The sequence below is a fragment of the Anomalospiza imberbis genome, chromosome 1, assembly GCF_031753505.1.
Source record: "Anomalospiza imberbis isolate Cuckoo-Finch-1a 21T00152 chromosome 1, ASM3175350v1, whole genome shotgun sequence".
NCBI classification, from domain to species: domain Eukaryota; kingdom Metazoa; phylum Chordata; class Aves; order Passeriformes; family Viduidae; genus Anomalospiza; species Anomalospiza imberbis.
This window is the reverse complement of record NC_089681.1, coordinates 151524752-151538502: the sequence shown is the minus strand read 5'-3', so window position 1 is coordinate 151538502 and position 13751 is coordinate 151524752. Positions and strand designations below refer to the sequence as shown.

The 13751-nt window shown below is 55.3% G+C and overlaps 1 protein-coding gene across 6 annotated transcripts in view; it reads right to left on the bottom strand.

Moving 5' to 3' along the window:
* Positions 1 to 13751, bottom strand: part of MAP4 (microtubule associated protein 4) — a 147476-nt gene that overhangs the window by 2666 nt on the left and 131059 nt on the right. For 3 of the 6 annotated variants that reach the window (XM_068176517.1, XM_068176525.1, XM_068176531.1), the window contains 5 exons: positions 11252 to 11311; positions 10404 to 10729; positions 8533 to 8655; positions 6524 to 6616; positions 2263 to 2344 (listed from right to left, as the gene is read on the bottom strand). In XM_068176517.1, the coding sequence (XP_068032618.1) occupies positions 2263 to 2344; positions 6524 to 6616; positions 8533 to 8655; positions 10404 to 10729; positions 11252 to 11311 (684 nt within the window). Of the gene's footprint in view, positions 1 to 2262; positions 2345 to 6523; positions 6617 to 8532; positions 8656 to 10403; positions 10733 to 11251; positions 11312 to 13751 lie in introns of all 6 variants that reach the window. The other 3 variants (XM_068176561.1, XM_068176541.1, XM_068176552.1) reach the window with 2 other exon arrangements.

The following is a 13751-nucleotide window of genomic DNA, read 5'->3' as shown; positions in this document are numbered from 1 at the left end:
TGGGGACCCTTTGGAGGAGGGACAGGACAAATTCCACCGTCACTGGCTCAGCCTCTCCCCAGGAGGAGTTGTGGAAGACCAAAGCTGGTGATTTCCAGCCGTGCCAGCAAACAGGGCCCTGGGGAATGCTGCACATCCAGACAGACAGGCTGGAGAGATCCTCCCTGGATCTGCTCCTGGGGCTGCCTCCTCCACCAGAGGTGTGAAATGCCACCCCCAGCTCCCTCACCGGTGCCATGCCAAGGCTGACTCCCACTGCTCCCGGCCCTGTCCCTGCCCAGGCCCCTCCAGCTCAGCCCCCTGCGCACTCAGCAGTGCCAGGGCACCTCCTGCTCCTCTGGCACACACCCCACCTGCAGGAACACTGCAGGACAACGTGCAGGTCACAAACACAGCTGCAGAATTTCAGCAAGGTTCTTCCAGAATGGAACAGACTGCAGAATTAGATATAGATAGATTCCCACAGACAGACAGAGATGATGATATAGATATAGATATAGATGATATAGATCTATAGATATAGACGATATATATATAGATATATAGATATAGATATATAAATATAGATATATAGATAGGATAGAATAGATAGAATTAGATATAGATAGATTCCCATTAATCACAGAAGCCAGAATGGGCTGGGTTGGAAGGGATCCTCCAGTGCCACCCCTGCCATGGCAGGGACACCTCCCACTGTCCCAGGAGCTCCCAGCCCCAGTGTCCAGCCTGGCCTTGGGCACTGCCAGGGGTGCAGGGGCAGCCCCAGCTGCTCTGGGCACCCTGTGCCAGGGCCTCCTCATCCTCAGAGGGAACAATTCCTGCCCAAGATCCCATCTGTGGCAGTGGGAAGCCATTCCCCTTGTCCTGGCACTCCAGGCCTTTGGAAGTCATCTCTCCCCATCTTTCTTGGCTCCCTTCAGGTCCTGGAAGACCACAGTGAGGTCACCCCAAAACCTTCTCTTCTCCAGGCTGAACAATCCCAGCTCTCTCAGCCTCTCCTCCCAGGGGAGATGCTCCATCCCTCTGATCACAGTGCTGCCTCCTTTGCTGTCAAACCAGACAGTGCCCAAACCCATAGATTGGAATCCTGGATCTTAAGGATGATTCCAACCCCCCTGCATGGACAGGGCCGCCTTTCCCTGGCTGCAGTCCACATCCCAGCAGCTTCTCCAAAGCCCAGCTCAAGTCTTGCTAAGCACAGCTTTGCCTCCCAGCGACATCACGAAACCCTCAGGCTCTGGAAGCCTGGCGTGGCCATCGGTGGAAAAACCAAGGGGTTTGGTGCCACAGCAGCAGCCGAAGCCTCTGGCAGCGTGGCTGTGCTTCACCAGGCCTGCACAAGGCACTGATTGTCACTCCAGCTCGTTATTTCCCAGCACTGAGCTCGCAGAGGTCGCGCCCGTGGCACCACGTTCCCAACGCTCGGAGCCGCTGGAGCGAGGGGCTCCTGCAGGAGGGGAGCTGCTCTGCTCCGACCTGGCAGGCTGGGCAGGCTGCAGGGGACTCCCAGAGGGGACAAAGAGCAGCCTGTGGGGCTTGTTCCCAGCCCTGGCAGTGAACTCTGTCCCTTGTGCCGGCGGCAGCGTTCCCGGGTGGGAAGCATCCCCAGGCACCAGGGGCCGGCCAAGGGCACTGACCTGACCATCCCTCAGGCCAAGCCAGCGGCCTCCAGCCCCAGCACCTTGGGCTGGGCACAGCCTGGGGACAAGCCTGAGATTCCCAGGAATTCAGGCAGAGTACCTGCTGCGTTCTCAGCGGGGAGCAGGTGACTCCCACACTCGTCCTGGAGAATTCACCCGAGGGCCACAAGGGTTTCCTGTGAGGCAGGAGCTGCCCTGGAGTCAAGGCTTAAAGGACCCTGGTATGTGCTCTGAGGAACTGAAGGGAACTTCCTTTATCCTTCCACGCTCCACGAACATCCAGGGATGTTCCGAGTGCCCCAAAGCCTCTGTGAGCATGGATGAAGCTTCCTGGAATGACTGTGGAAGCATCCATGTTTTCCTTCTCAAATGAGCAGGAAAAGCAGAAATGAGTCAAAGCTGTAGATTATCTTCACAGGCAAGAGGACATCCCACATCTCCTAATCCCCCTCTCTGCTCATCAAACCACCAGGAATTGTGGAAGAAGCATTTTTAGAACTTCCAGAAGCGATGGGGACATCCCCTGAAAGCAACAGGCCCCTTAAACTATTCCAGTCCCAGTCCAGGACTGTGTTTAAGGGACAAAGCTTACAGACAAATGAGGAAATGGTAAAATTCCTACCTGGCTTATGCTTGATATTTGCTTTAGATCCACACTTGGAGGACACTTTGGAAAGGTCGACTTTCTTGTTCTGGATCTGCACCTGGGGAGACAAAAAGCAGCAGCTGAGCACAGAGAAACGCCTGCAGACTCTGGAGGCACCTCAGGCAGCAGGCTGTGCTCTGTGAGCCTGTGTCCCTGCTCTTACTCCTCCTGCAGATTCCCAGGAATCCTGCCGGGCATTCCCGGCCACGGCAGCCCTGGGCTCACCAGAGCCAGGGGGCAAAGTGAGGACAGAGCTGAGGCAGACAGCAGGACAGAAGGACAGAGCCACCCCAGCGCTGAGCTCAGGCACAGCCATGGGACACAAGCCCTGGAACAGGGACAATAAAAGCCAACCCCGCTGCCAGGGTCCCCACACGGCTCCTGGCCAGCCTGGGGACACGGCCACGGCCTGGCCAGTGCCACGGCCACCGGGCCTGGGGCCACCTCACAGAGCCCTGCCGGGGTCAGGGCTGTGCCTCCAGCTCCAGCCTCTGCTCTCCACCTTCACATCCAGGAGAGGAGAAGCTCCAGGGAGAGCTCAGAGCCCCTGCCAGGGCCTGAGGGGGCTCCAGGAGAGCTGGAGAGGGACTGGGGACAAGGATGGAGGGACAGGACACAGGGAATGGCTCCCACTGCCAGAGGGCAGGCATGGATGGGAGATTGGGAATTGGGAATTCCTGGCTGGGAGGGTGGGGAGGGGCTGGGATGGGATTCCCAGAGCAGCCGTGGCTGCCCCTGGATCCCTGAAGTGCCCAAGGCCAGGCTGGAGCAGCCTGGGACAGTGGGAGGTGTCCCTGCCATGGCAGGCGTGGCACTGGAGGATCCTTAAGGTCCCTCCACTCAAAGCAGACTGGAATTCTCTGAGGGATCATGGTGCCCAGATGGAATGCACTGCTCCAGGGATCCATCCCTCTCAAGACCAAGACCAAGGTGAGAGCAGCCAGCAGCTGGAACCTGCAGGCTCAGTTCTGCTCCGGGTCAGTTCCCAGAGGAAACCCATGATTTCCTTTCCAGTTACGGGAATTCCTTGCCCACCAGCTGCTCTGGGAGTTTACTGGGAGCTCTCAGGAGAATCTGCCAGAACTCCTCCTAGGGCAGCAGGGATCCTCCTGCTCCGTGTGCCCAGGGAGGAGTCCCAGGATGATGTCAGGGGGAGCAGGACAACCCAGCTCAGCCTCCTGCCAGGTCCCATGTCCCCAGCTCAGCGACACCTTCCAGTCATGGACCCTGACTGGATTTTTTTAGGAGTAAAGTTACTACAGCTTTAATCAGCAGTCCTTGCTTGCTCAGAACTGAGATTAAAATTATTTCACAGAATGCACTTGGAAATCCTTCTGTCTCTTACCAGCTGTGACTCCTGACCTGAGATCCAAACTGTCCCTCCCTCATGGAAGGGTCTGTTTGTAGGACTTCCAGCAGGAGCTGGGCTTGCACCTTGGGATTGCACTTAGAGAGCCAAACACATTTATTGCTGGAGCCAGAAATAAACTTTGGAAGTTTGGCTCAGGTGGGGAAGTTTGGCCTCAGCTCTTGTGTCTCTGACCACGTGCCAGTGCAGCCAAGCAGGCCAAGCCAAAGGACAGAGGGACTCAGGGACACTCCAAATTCCCTTCCCAAACTTCCTTCAGCCACAGACATTGCCTGCACTTTGTAAAATCCACCTCTGTTCTGCTTTCTTGGAACAGAAAGCTTGCTCAGAGGTTGGACTCGATGGTCTTGGAGATCTTTTCCAACCTCAGTGGTTCTGAGAGTGGGAAATACTCACCAAAAAGCCATCCAAACCTTTTCCCCAGGAACCGAACTGTGTTTGTGTCGAGGTATTTCTGGTGAGCAGCAACAGCAGCTGCTGCTTCTGGGGAATCTTGGCATGGAGAGGAAATGATCTCCTTGGGTAGAGGGCAAAATGGGCACCTGAGCAGAGAGCCAGCCTGGAGCCACTGGGGTGGGGTGGCAGGACAGTGGCCATCCCTGGCAGTGTCCCAGGCCAGGCTGGGCAGGGCTGGGAGCAGCCTGGGACAGGGGAAGGTGTCCCTGCCATGGCAGGGGTGGGACTCAATCATCTCTAAGGTCCTTTCCAACCCAAACCATTCCATGTCCACCACTTCCACCAGAGCGACCCTGAAGTCCAATCAGGAATTGTTTCTAAACCACAACACTCTTGCCCACAGGATTCCTAGAAGCTCTAACTGAAGGCACAGACCAGAACACACCTTCCAGACAGACCCACCTGGGAATTCAACACTGGGAATTCTGTCAGAAGTGATCATCACCACTACCTGAGCAAGAAAACGTCTTGGAAGAGGCCACTAAAATCACAGTGCTCCAAAGGGAGTGGGAAGATACAAACATGAACAAAATAAAAATAAAAATGAATTTCTGGGAAGACAGACTGAGCACTCACATCCACACTGCCTGTGCTGCAGGGCTGGGAATGCTTGCCTGGAGCTGCTCTGGGAGCATTTGGAGCCTGGAAATGAGCTCTTGGCTCAGAAAATGCAGAATGGAGAGCTTAAGCAGCCGAGCGAGGAGCAAAACTGCAGTGGGGAAAGGAGAGTGTGGGAGAGGAGAAGAGGAGAAGGAAGCAGGGACACAGCTGTCCCCAGGGCTGGGGCTGGCTGGCACTGCAGAGGGAAGGACAGGAGGGCGATTCATGAGCAGAAGGACACTTCACTGACACAGTTAATCAGGAAGGAAAGACCCCCCACGTTCCAGCCCCACTTCTGGCAGCCTGAAAGAACAGGAAAGGCACTGTGAGGCTCCTGAAAGACTGAACAAGGTAGAGGTGGCAAAACTGAAGTGGTTTATAAAATACAGCTCCTTGGGGTGCAGGGACAGGGAATTGCCAGCAGCTGCTCCAGAACTGTCACCAGCGTGGCCAAAGGCACTTCTGCCACCAAGTCTGGGACAGGCTGGGGGACAGCACCAGGTGGAACAGGCAGCAGGAATAGAAACAGAGCTGAAAACCCCCTGAGGGCTCCTCATGGACACCAGGGCTCGAGGCCAGCATCTCCAGGTATCCTGTGGGAGCATTTCCAGGGGAAACACTCCCACGAACACGGTGTAAATCATGGAAACAGCAGAGAGGACCACAAGTCCCAAATCCCCAGACAGGAGGGCAGCAGGGATGTGGGAAGGCAGCCTGGGTTCCGTGGCCCAGGTGTGACTTCGGCATCCGTCTCTGGCCACCCTGGCAAGCAGCCTGGAGGGAACCAGTTGTTAGGAACCCACATTTGGCTGTCACTTGCAAAGATTTTTGGAAAAATCAGTCATGCAGAGGTTCAGCCAGCTGGACATGGATTTCCCAGGAGAAGTGGCCCCCAGCTGGCTCCACAGGCAGGTCCTGAGCAGGGCTCGTGTCACTGCACCGGGCTCTGACCAGACACCCTGGGCACCTCACCAGACGTGACAGCTCCTTGGGAACCCAGGATATTTAAACACCTCTGGAACAAACTTCCTTGGGCTCAGGTCCTTCAGTGTCTTTGAAGCCACCCAAAGTTTGCATTCCTGAATCTGTCCTGTGCCATCAGCCCAGGTTTGTCAGGGCAGCACAGATCCGCCCCAGTGAATGAGCCGCCAGACCATGCTTGTGTTCTCCCAGCCTGTAGGGTCTGGACAGTGATCCTGGCTTGCCTGGCAGACACTTGGAGCACCCAACACCCCAAACCAAGCTGCAGACACCACCAGATAAACTTTCTATTTTAATAAGCTCAGCCCTGCTGCCAGAGATACCAGCAGCCTTTAAATTTAGAAAATAATCTCAGCTCAAAGGTTAAGTCCCAGAGTCTTTGCCTGCTCCAAAGTCCCTTTTATGAAACAAGGAGTGAATGAGTGTGGCTCCAGCTGGCCCTGTGAGCCAGGGCAGAGTAACAGGCACTGCCAGGCCATAAAGGATCTGCTCTGGGAAATGCAGGCTCCAGGGAGCTCAGGGGGTGAGGAGGGGCTGAGGGAACCCCCAGTGAGCTCAGTCCCAGACTCAGCCACGTCCCCACCCCGAGGTTGGTCACGGCCAGCCCAGGAAGGAGGAGCAGCCCAGGTGCAGCTGCACACTGAAACAAAACCCACAGGTCCAGCCTGAACCCCAGAGAAACGCAGCAATCCTGCAGGCTGAGATGTCTCCAGGAGCCCTGGGGCTCTGCCATGGCTCCTGCCTGCAGCAGAGCACTGCTGAGGCTGGCACACCCACCACAGCAGAGAGAAGGAGTTAGCAGACAGACAGCTTGCCCAGACCCATACTTACATTCCCACCTCCAGGGACATGCTTAATATTGTCCTTGGAACCACACTTGGACTGAACATGGCTGTAGTTCGCTTTTTTGGAGACTATCTGGACCTGGAACGTCACAGAACGGAAAACAACACAAGGGAAGAGGACTGGTTAGAGTTGTCATTCTTCAGGGCCCCAGGGGCTCCTGGGGCACCAGGGACCCCGTGGAGCTCGACCCAGTGCTGGGGGAAGCCACCGAGGAGGAGAGTGAGAGAGAGTGAAGGACAGGAGCTGCACAGACAGTGTTAGTGCCAGGCTGGGAGCACCGCGGGGACAGCTCCTGGGACCCTGCAGAGCCCTGGGCTGGGACTGCCCAGGGCCTGGAAACCTCCCTGGAGCAGGGAGAGCCAGCCCAGAGGGTGGGATGGGACTGCCCAGGGCCTGGAAACCTCCCTGGAGCAGGGAGAGCCAGCCCAGAGGGTGGGATGGACTGTCCATGGCCTGGAAACCTCCCTGGAGCAGGGAGAGCCAGGTGGGATGGACTGCCCAGGGCATGGAAACCTCCCTGCAGCAGGGAGAGCCAGCCCAGAGGGTGGGATGGACTGCCCAGGGCCTGGAAACCTCCCTGGAGCAGGGAGAGCCAGGTGGGATGGACTGCCCAGGGCATGGAAACCTCCCTGGAGCAGGGAGAGCCAGCCCAGAGGGTGGGATGGACTGTCCATGGCCTGGAAACCTCCCTGGAGCAGGGAGAGCCAGGTGGGATGGACTGCCCAGGGCATGGAAACCTCCCTGGAGCAGGGAGAGCCAGGTGGGATGGACTGCCCATGCCCCAGGAGCCTCCTGGGAGGTTTCCAGTGACAGCTGGCCAGAGCAGGGAGAGCCAGGCCTAGGAGCCACCATTCCAGCACGCTGTGAGCTGCTCCATGCCCACACCTGGATTGGATCCAGCCCTGGGCAGTACAGCTGGGTCTGAGAAACATTTTTCTATTGAAGGTGGTCACACCTTCAGTTGAATGATCTCAGATGAGTCTTAGGCTAATGAAATGGTTTCTCCTTCACACTGACTCAGATTTAAGGGTGTGAGAATGTGGTTGGTGGTGGCTTGGCAGTGCTGGGGGATGGCTGGACTCCGTGATCTCAGAGGCTTCTCCAGCCTCAGTGATTCTGCGATTTTTAAATGCAAGAGGAGTGGTTTAGGTGAGCTCTACTCACAGCAGAAACTGGGTTAGACACCAGTGTTTACAAAGGTTAGTTACAACACAGGTTTAGACTGGAGCTGAGTTATTTACCACAGCACAAGCAGGCCCCAGCTGGATCCTGGATCCTACAAGAGGTGAGGAGCTTGGAGCACAGCAGGGATCACCCAACACTCTCACCTGGGCAGGTTCCCAGAGCTCCTCAGCCAGGTCTGAAAGGCTGGATTCAAGAACAGCAGCTCTGGGAACATACCTGTGCCATGGAGTGTGGGGAGCTTCACTGACTCCCTAGAGGTACAAATCCTGTTCATTCCTGACCATTCCTGCCCGATAATACTGGAATGAAACCGTGGCACTCCCACCTCACGCCATCCACTTGTACTTTGGAGTAAGCCATCCAGTGGTGATGGCCTAAGGCATGGAGCTGCAGAGTTTTGGTACAATTGGGTTGGGAACGTTGCAGGAAAGATGTGAATTCCTACGTATTGTGCAGTCCTAAAAGAAGCAGCTGTGAACTCAGCCTCTCTGCCTCGTTACAAACTGGTCCTGTGTGTGAGAACTGGGTTTAAGGGAAACCCTCTGACTCCAAGTTAAGCCTGTATTAACCTGGCAGTGAAACAAGAGCACTCTGCTCTGGAAACCTTTCCAGCAGCAGCGGAGAAGGTCCCTCCCTGGAGGAGTTTCCCTGGGAACATCTCAGGGTGCACAGGAGAGAAGGGGAAGTGTCTGTGCAAGGAACAGTGCCACTGACAGGAGAGAGCAGGACAGCTGGAGAGGAGGGACAGTGACTCAAAATGGAAACGTTTGCCTTCATCTCCCCCAGAGAAAAGTGTGAAAGCAACTCACTTTCCCATTGGGCTGTTTGGGGACCCCCTCTTTTGCTGCCACTTTAGGAGCCACTTTAGTGCCCGCGCTGGGCTCAGAGCTGGGCGCGGCGGCGGCTGACTCTGGCCTTTTCTCTATTTTCCCCTGGATGGAGACAAAGGGATGATTTCAAGCAGCAAAAGCAGAAGTGTGGGCAGGAGCACGGGAACACGGATAAACCTGGTGCAGCGGGTGACCCAGGAGAACTCCCTGCATGCCCTCATTCCCAGGCCAAGGATAATCCCATGCCCAGGAACGGTGACACCGAGGGCACAGCGGTGCCCAGCCCGGGTGCAGCGGGCACCCTGGGGACACAGAGCAAGGATTCACTTCTCAAAAAGCTCCTGGTGCCCTTCCTCAGGATCCAAGAGCCCCCAGGACAATGATCCTGCCAAAAAAAATCCAACCAGATCCCTGGGGAGCCCAGCAGCAGCGCAGGACCAGCTCCTTCACGTGCAGGACGCAGGTCTGGGAGGTGCAGACACCCAGGGCTGCTCTGGGGCTCTGAGAGCTCTGCTGGACACACACCCCGAGCTCCCAGCTCACATTCCCACCCAGCCACACTGCACTCAGCCTTGGAGCTCTGCAGCTCCTTTAGTTTTTATCTGCCAAAAGGCAGGTGCACCCAGAGAGTCCAGCTGAGCAGAAAATGGAAGGAAAATTTACAGGTTTCATAAAAATTCAGCAACTACCTGAGGATATCCATTGTTTTGCTAGTTTAGATGCAGGGAAGTGCAGCAGGACCTGCATTTTTGGGGGTGGCTCAGCATAAATCTTGTATTTCACTAACCTACAGACCAGTGAACAAAAAACCCCCAACACTACAACATTCTCGGACTCTAAAAACAGCTCAGTGTAAACAGGACTACAAAAAGGACAATTTGCTTAACAAGGCAATTGTTAGGATTTAATAACTCTATGAAAATATTTAGAAAATCAAGGACAGTGCAATTAAATGCAAATTGAAGTCCCCTGAGCTGGCACAACGAGGGCTGTGCTGTGCTGCTGCACAGCCAGGAGACTGCTGACTCTGAGGATAAATCCATGCTGTATCGATGCTGTCTGGGACACACAACACCCAGCCAGGAGTGCCCTTGACTTTAATGTGCCTGAGAGCAGATTAAAGCTCTCCCAGCATGGAACCTGCTCCCTTGGCAGCAGATTAAAGTTCTGGGCTGGGTTATTCAGCACCACAGAGCTGCAGCAAAGAGAATGGAAAGATCTGTGTCCCACTGCGGGGGAATCACAGCCCCTGGCTGCTGCTAACACACGTGGCCAGGCCAAGGCTGGGCTTACACAACGGCTCATCAGGGCTCTGTGGTTCTGCACAGGGTGGATCCCACCTTTGTCCTTCCCACGGGAGATGCTGATGGTGGAAGTGCCACCTAAGGGCATTAAGAGGCAGTGAGAGCCCCAAGTTTTATCTCTGGAAATGGTTTTCCAGCACTACCTTCTCCTCGTGCCCACCACGGGTGGTCCCAGAAGACTCATTTCAGGTCAGCTTCGGGCCTGACGAGCTGGCATGGGAAAGGTGCTGTGGAACCCAGATTTGCCTCGCCCCGGTGCACTATTCCACCTTCTGCAGCATGCAGCAGACTCAGCTCCTCGACTCAGGGGCAAAGGGCTGGGACAGGGACAAGACTAAGCGGCGCACAGGGTGCTCGGTGCCAGGCCCTAGGGCAGGAGAGCAGCAGCGGGGCTCTGGGCTGCTGCGGCTGCTCCGGAGTGGGGCCGGCTCTGGGGTGGATCCCCGTGCCCGAGCGGGACCCCAGCGAGCAGCTCGAGAGAGCAGTGAGGACACAGCCACCAGCCCAGCAGAGCAGGCAGGGCAGGGCGGGCAGAGCAGGGCTCACCTTGCCTCCGCCGGGCTGGTGCTTGATGTTGTCGGTGGAGCCGATCTTGGAGCGCACGTTGCGCAGGTCGGGCCCGGCGGCGCTGGCCGGGCGCGGCGCTCGGGGGGCGGCAGCGCCGCTGCCTTTGCTGCCCGCCGCCTTGCCCGCGGCTCTCTTGGCGTCCGCCGACACCGTGGAGGCCGCGGCGGCTTTGGGGGCCGTGGCTTTGGCCTTGGGCCGGCTGGTGGCCGCCCCGGGCAGGCCGGGAGCGCTGGAGGCCGTGGTGGAAGGAGTGGTGGCGCTGCTCTTGGTGGCGCTGCCGGCGGCGCTCTTGGGGCGGCTGGGATCTGCTGTGGGATGGCAGGGAGTGTGGAGGGAAGGGGAGAACAGGGGTCAGTTACACCAAGTGCCTCAGTCACACTGCCCCAGCACGGGCTGGCACCTCAAAGATCAGCTCATCCCACCCCTGCCATGGCAGGGACACCTTCCACTGGCCCAGGGTGCTCCAAGCCCCATCCAACCCGGGCTGGGACAGCCCCGTTCCCAGAGATGTACAGGGACCCCAGCCCCAGACAAAGGGGATTTGATGCAGACTGAGGAAACAGCCTCAGGCTGTGCCAGGAGAGCTTCAGGTTGGATATTAGGAATATTCCTTCCTGGAAAGGGCTGTCCAGCCCTGGCACAGCTGCCCAGGGCAGCAGCGGAGTTCCCATCGCTGGAGGGACGTGACATCCCCGTGGATGTGGCACCTGGGGACATGGTCAGGGGTGGCCCTGGCAGTGCTGGGGAACGGGTGGGCTCGATGGCCTTGCAGGGTTTCCCAGGAAGGATTTCTGTGAGTCCAGGTGAGGTGGGAAGTGAGCAGTTACCTGTGGGAGACTTTGCAGGGGTTTTCTTGGCGTCTGCCGGCTTCGCGTCCGTCTTGATGGCTGCCAACACAAACACAGCGGTCAGGGGAGCATCCCTGCAGCATTCCAGCCTGGAACCAGCCCAGGGATTAACTCCTCTGCATGAGCACCTGCCTGGGGAGCTCCTGCTGGCACCACAACCCCTCGTGTTTGGCAGCCAAAGCACCAATCCACGTCAAAGGATCCTCGCTCAGTGACGCCACACCTGGGCAAGGGCTGCATTTTAACTCACGGTAACTCCCTGAATCTGACAGCACTCACTGGGAGTATTTTAATCCTGCCCCACCTTCATTTCTTAAAAAAACCCCAACCCAGCAAGAAAACCCACCCCAAAACATTTCCTTCCTTTAAAAAGGAACAAAAGCAGTCCCACATTTGTCCTTGCCCAACCTTGCTCTCATTGCCAGACCAGTCCTACCCCGTGCCAATTTTCTTGCACAGGAGTTACTGCACATATTTTGGCTCCTGTTTTAATTGTATAAACCCAAAAATCAATCCCTAAACTGAGCTGCCTTTGGGCAAAGCCCAACGACCATGACCTGATTACACTGCACAGAGGACACTCTACACCAGGGATGCAGCCACACTTCTCCAGGCAGGAGAAAACCAAACACCAAATTGATCAAGGCAAAAACCAGGGACTGAAAAACAGAAATGAGACTTTATTTTGAGGAACTCATTGATCATGAAATTGTAGGGTTTTTGCTATCAGTGATGAGCACGTTTGGGTAAAATCTGCTTCATTTCAACAGCCAAAGGAAGGCAACATTGAAAAGAAATAATAAATGGAAAAGACCCAAGTTAGAAATTACAAAAACCCTCATTTTTGAATATTTAATTTTCATTAAGTCTCAGATTTTTAGATACACTCTGGCAGCTGTGAGGGTCCTTTATGGAATATCAATACCAAAAAGACCAAGGGGAAGAGGCAGATAACTACAGGCCAAGTTAGTCTGGATCATTCCACCCTGACTTTGCTAAAAGCATTCAATTAAACACCCCAGATAAGATTCCAGCTAATGAGGTGAAACCCATTTGGATAATTTAATAAGGCCTAAAGGATGGATACATAATTAATATCAAACACTTCAAACAAGGGGCTGGCAAACCAACCTAATTTCATTCCTCGAGACCACAACTTTAATTGGGGAAACTGCACGGACAGAACAGACTTGGGTTTATGTAAAAGGCAGAGGAATATTATGTTACATTAATATACAGAGATGTTTTGTCTGCTGGTGTCAGTGGGGAGTCACATGCTGAACACTTCTGTCTGTATGAATTTGAGGTGCTGAAAACCCAGACAAAGCCCCTGGGACAATGGCCTGTGTGACGGACTTTGATCTGTGCCTGATCTGAAGGGCTGAGCGTGGTCTTGTGCAAACATTAAAGTCATTTCCACAGGGAGCGGGACAAAAACTAATGAAGAAATAAAATTAAAAATCAAAATATCAAGCCCCACATAACCCACAGCTCTCCTTTAGCAGAGAAAATGACTGACCTGAAAATACCTGAAAAAGTGAAACTATCTAATGCCAAACCTGGCCCTTACAGACACATTTCATGAGAGACAATGACTGAAACTTGATGGCAGCTCAAGGCACCGAGTGCCTGGCACGAGAAAAGCACCAGCAGCTGTCCTGAAAGGGCATCTTCAGCCACAAACACCATCTCCACCCCAAACTTATTCTCTGGCTCAACACTTGTCTTGAGAAACTAAATCCATGGAATAACTATGGTTGGAAAAGCCCTGCCAGACCATCCAGTACACCCGTTCCTCACCACTGACCGTGTCCCCAAGTGCCACATCCACGTGGCTCTGAAATCTCTCCGGGGATGGGGACTCCACCACTGCCCTGCACAGCCCACTCCAAGGCCTGACCACCTTTCCATGAGGAATATTCCCAATATTCACCCTGAGCTCCCCTGGCCCAGCCTGAGGCCGTTCCCTCTCCTCCTGTCCCTGCTCCCTGGAGCAGAGCCCGACCCCCCGGCTGTCCCCTCCTCTAGAGGAGCTGATCAGAGCTGTGACCCCAAGAGCTCCAGGTGTCCCCACCCACATCTCACCTAAACCAAACCAAACCAAACCAAACCAAACCCAACCCAACCAAACCCAACCCAACCAAACCCAAAACCCAACCCAAACCAACCCAACCAAACCCAACCCAACCAAACCAAACCAAACCAAACCAAACCCAACCCAACCCAACCCAACCCAACCAAACCCAAAACCCAACCCAAACCAACCCAACCAAACCCAACCCAACCAAACCAAACCAAACCAAACCAAACCAAACCAAACCCAACCCAACCCAACCCAACCAAACCCAACCAAACCAAACCCAACCCAACCCAACCAAACCAAACCCAACCCAACCAAACCCAAAATCCAACCCAACCCAACCAAATCCAACCCAACCCAACCCAACCAAACCCTGAGTGCTGGGCTCATTGTGGTTCC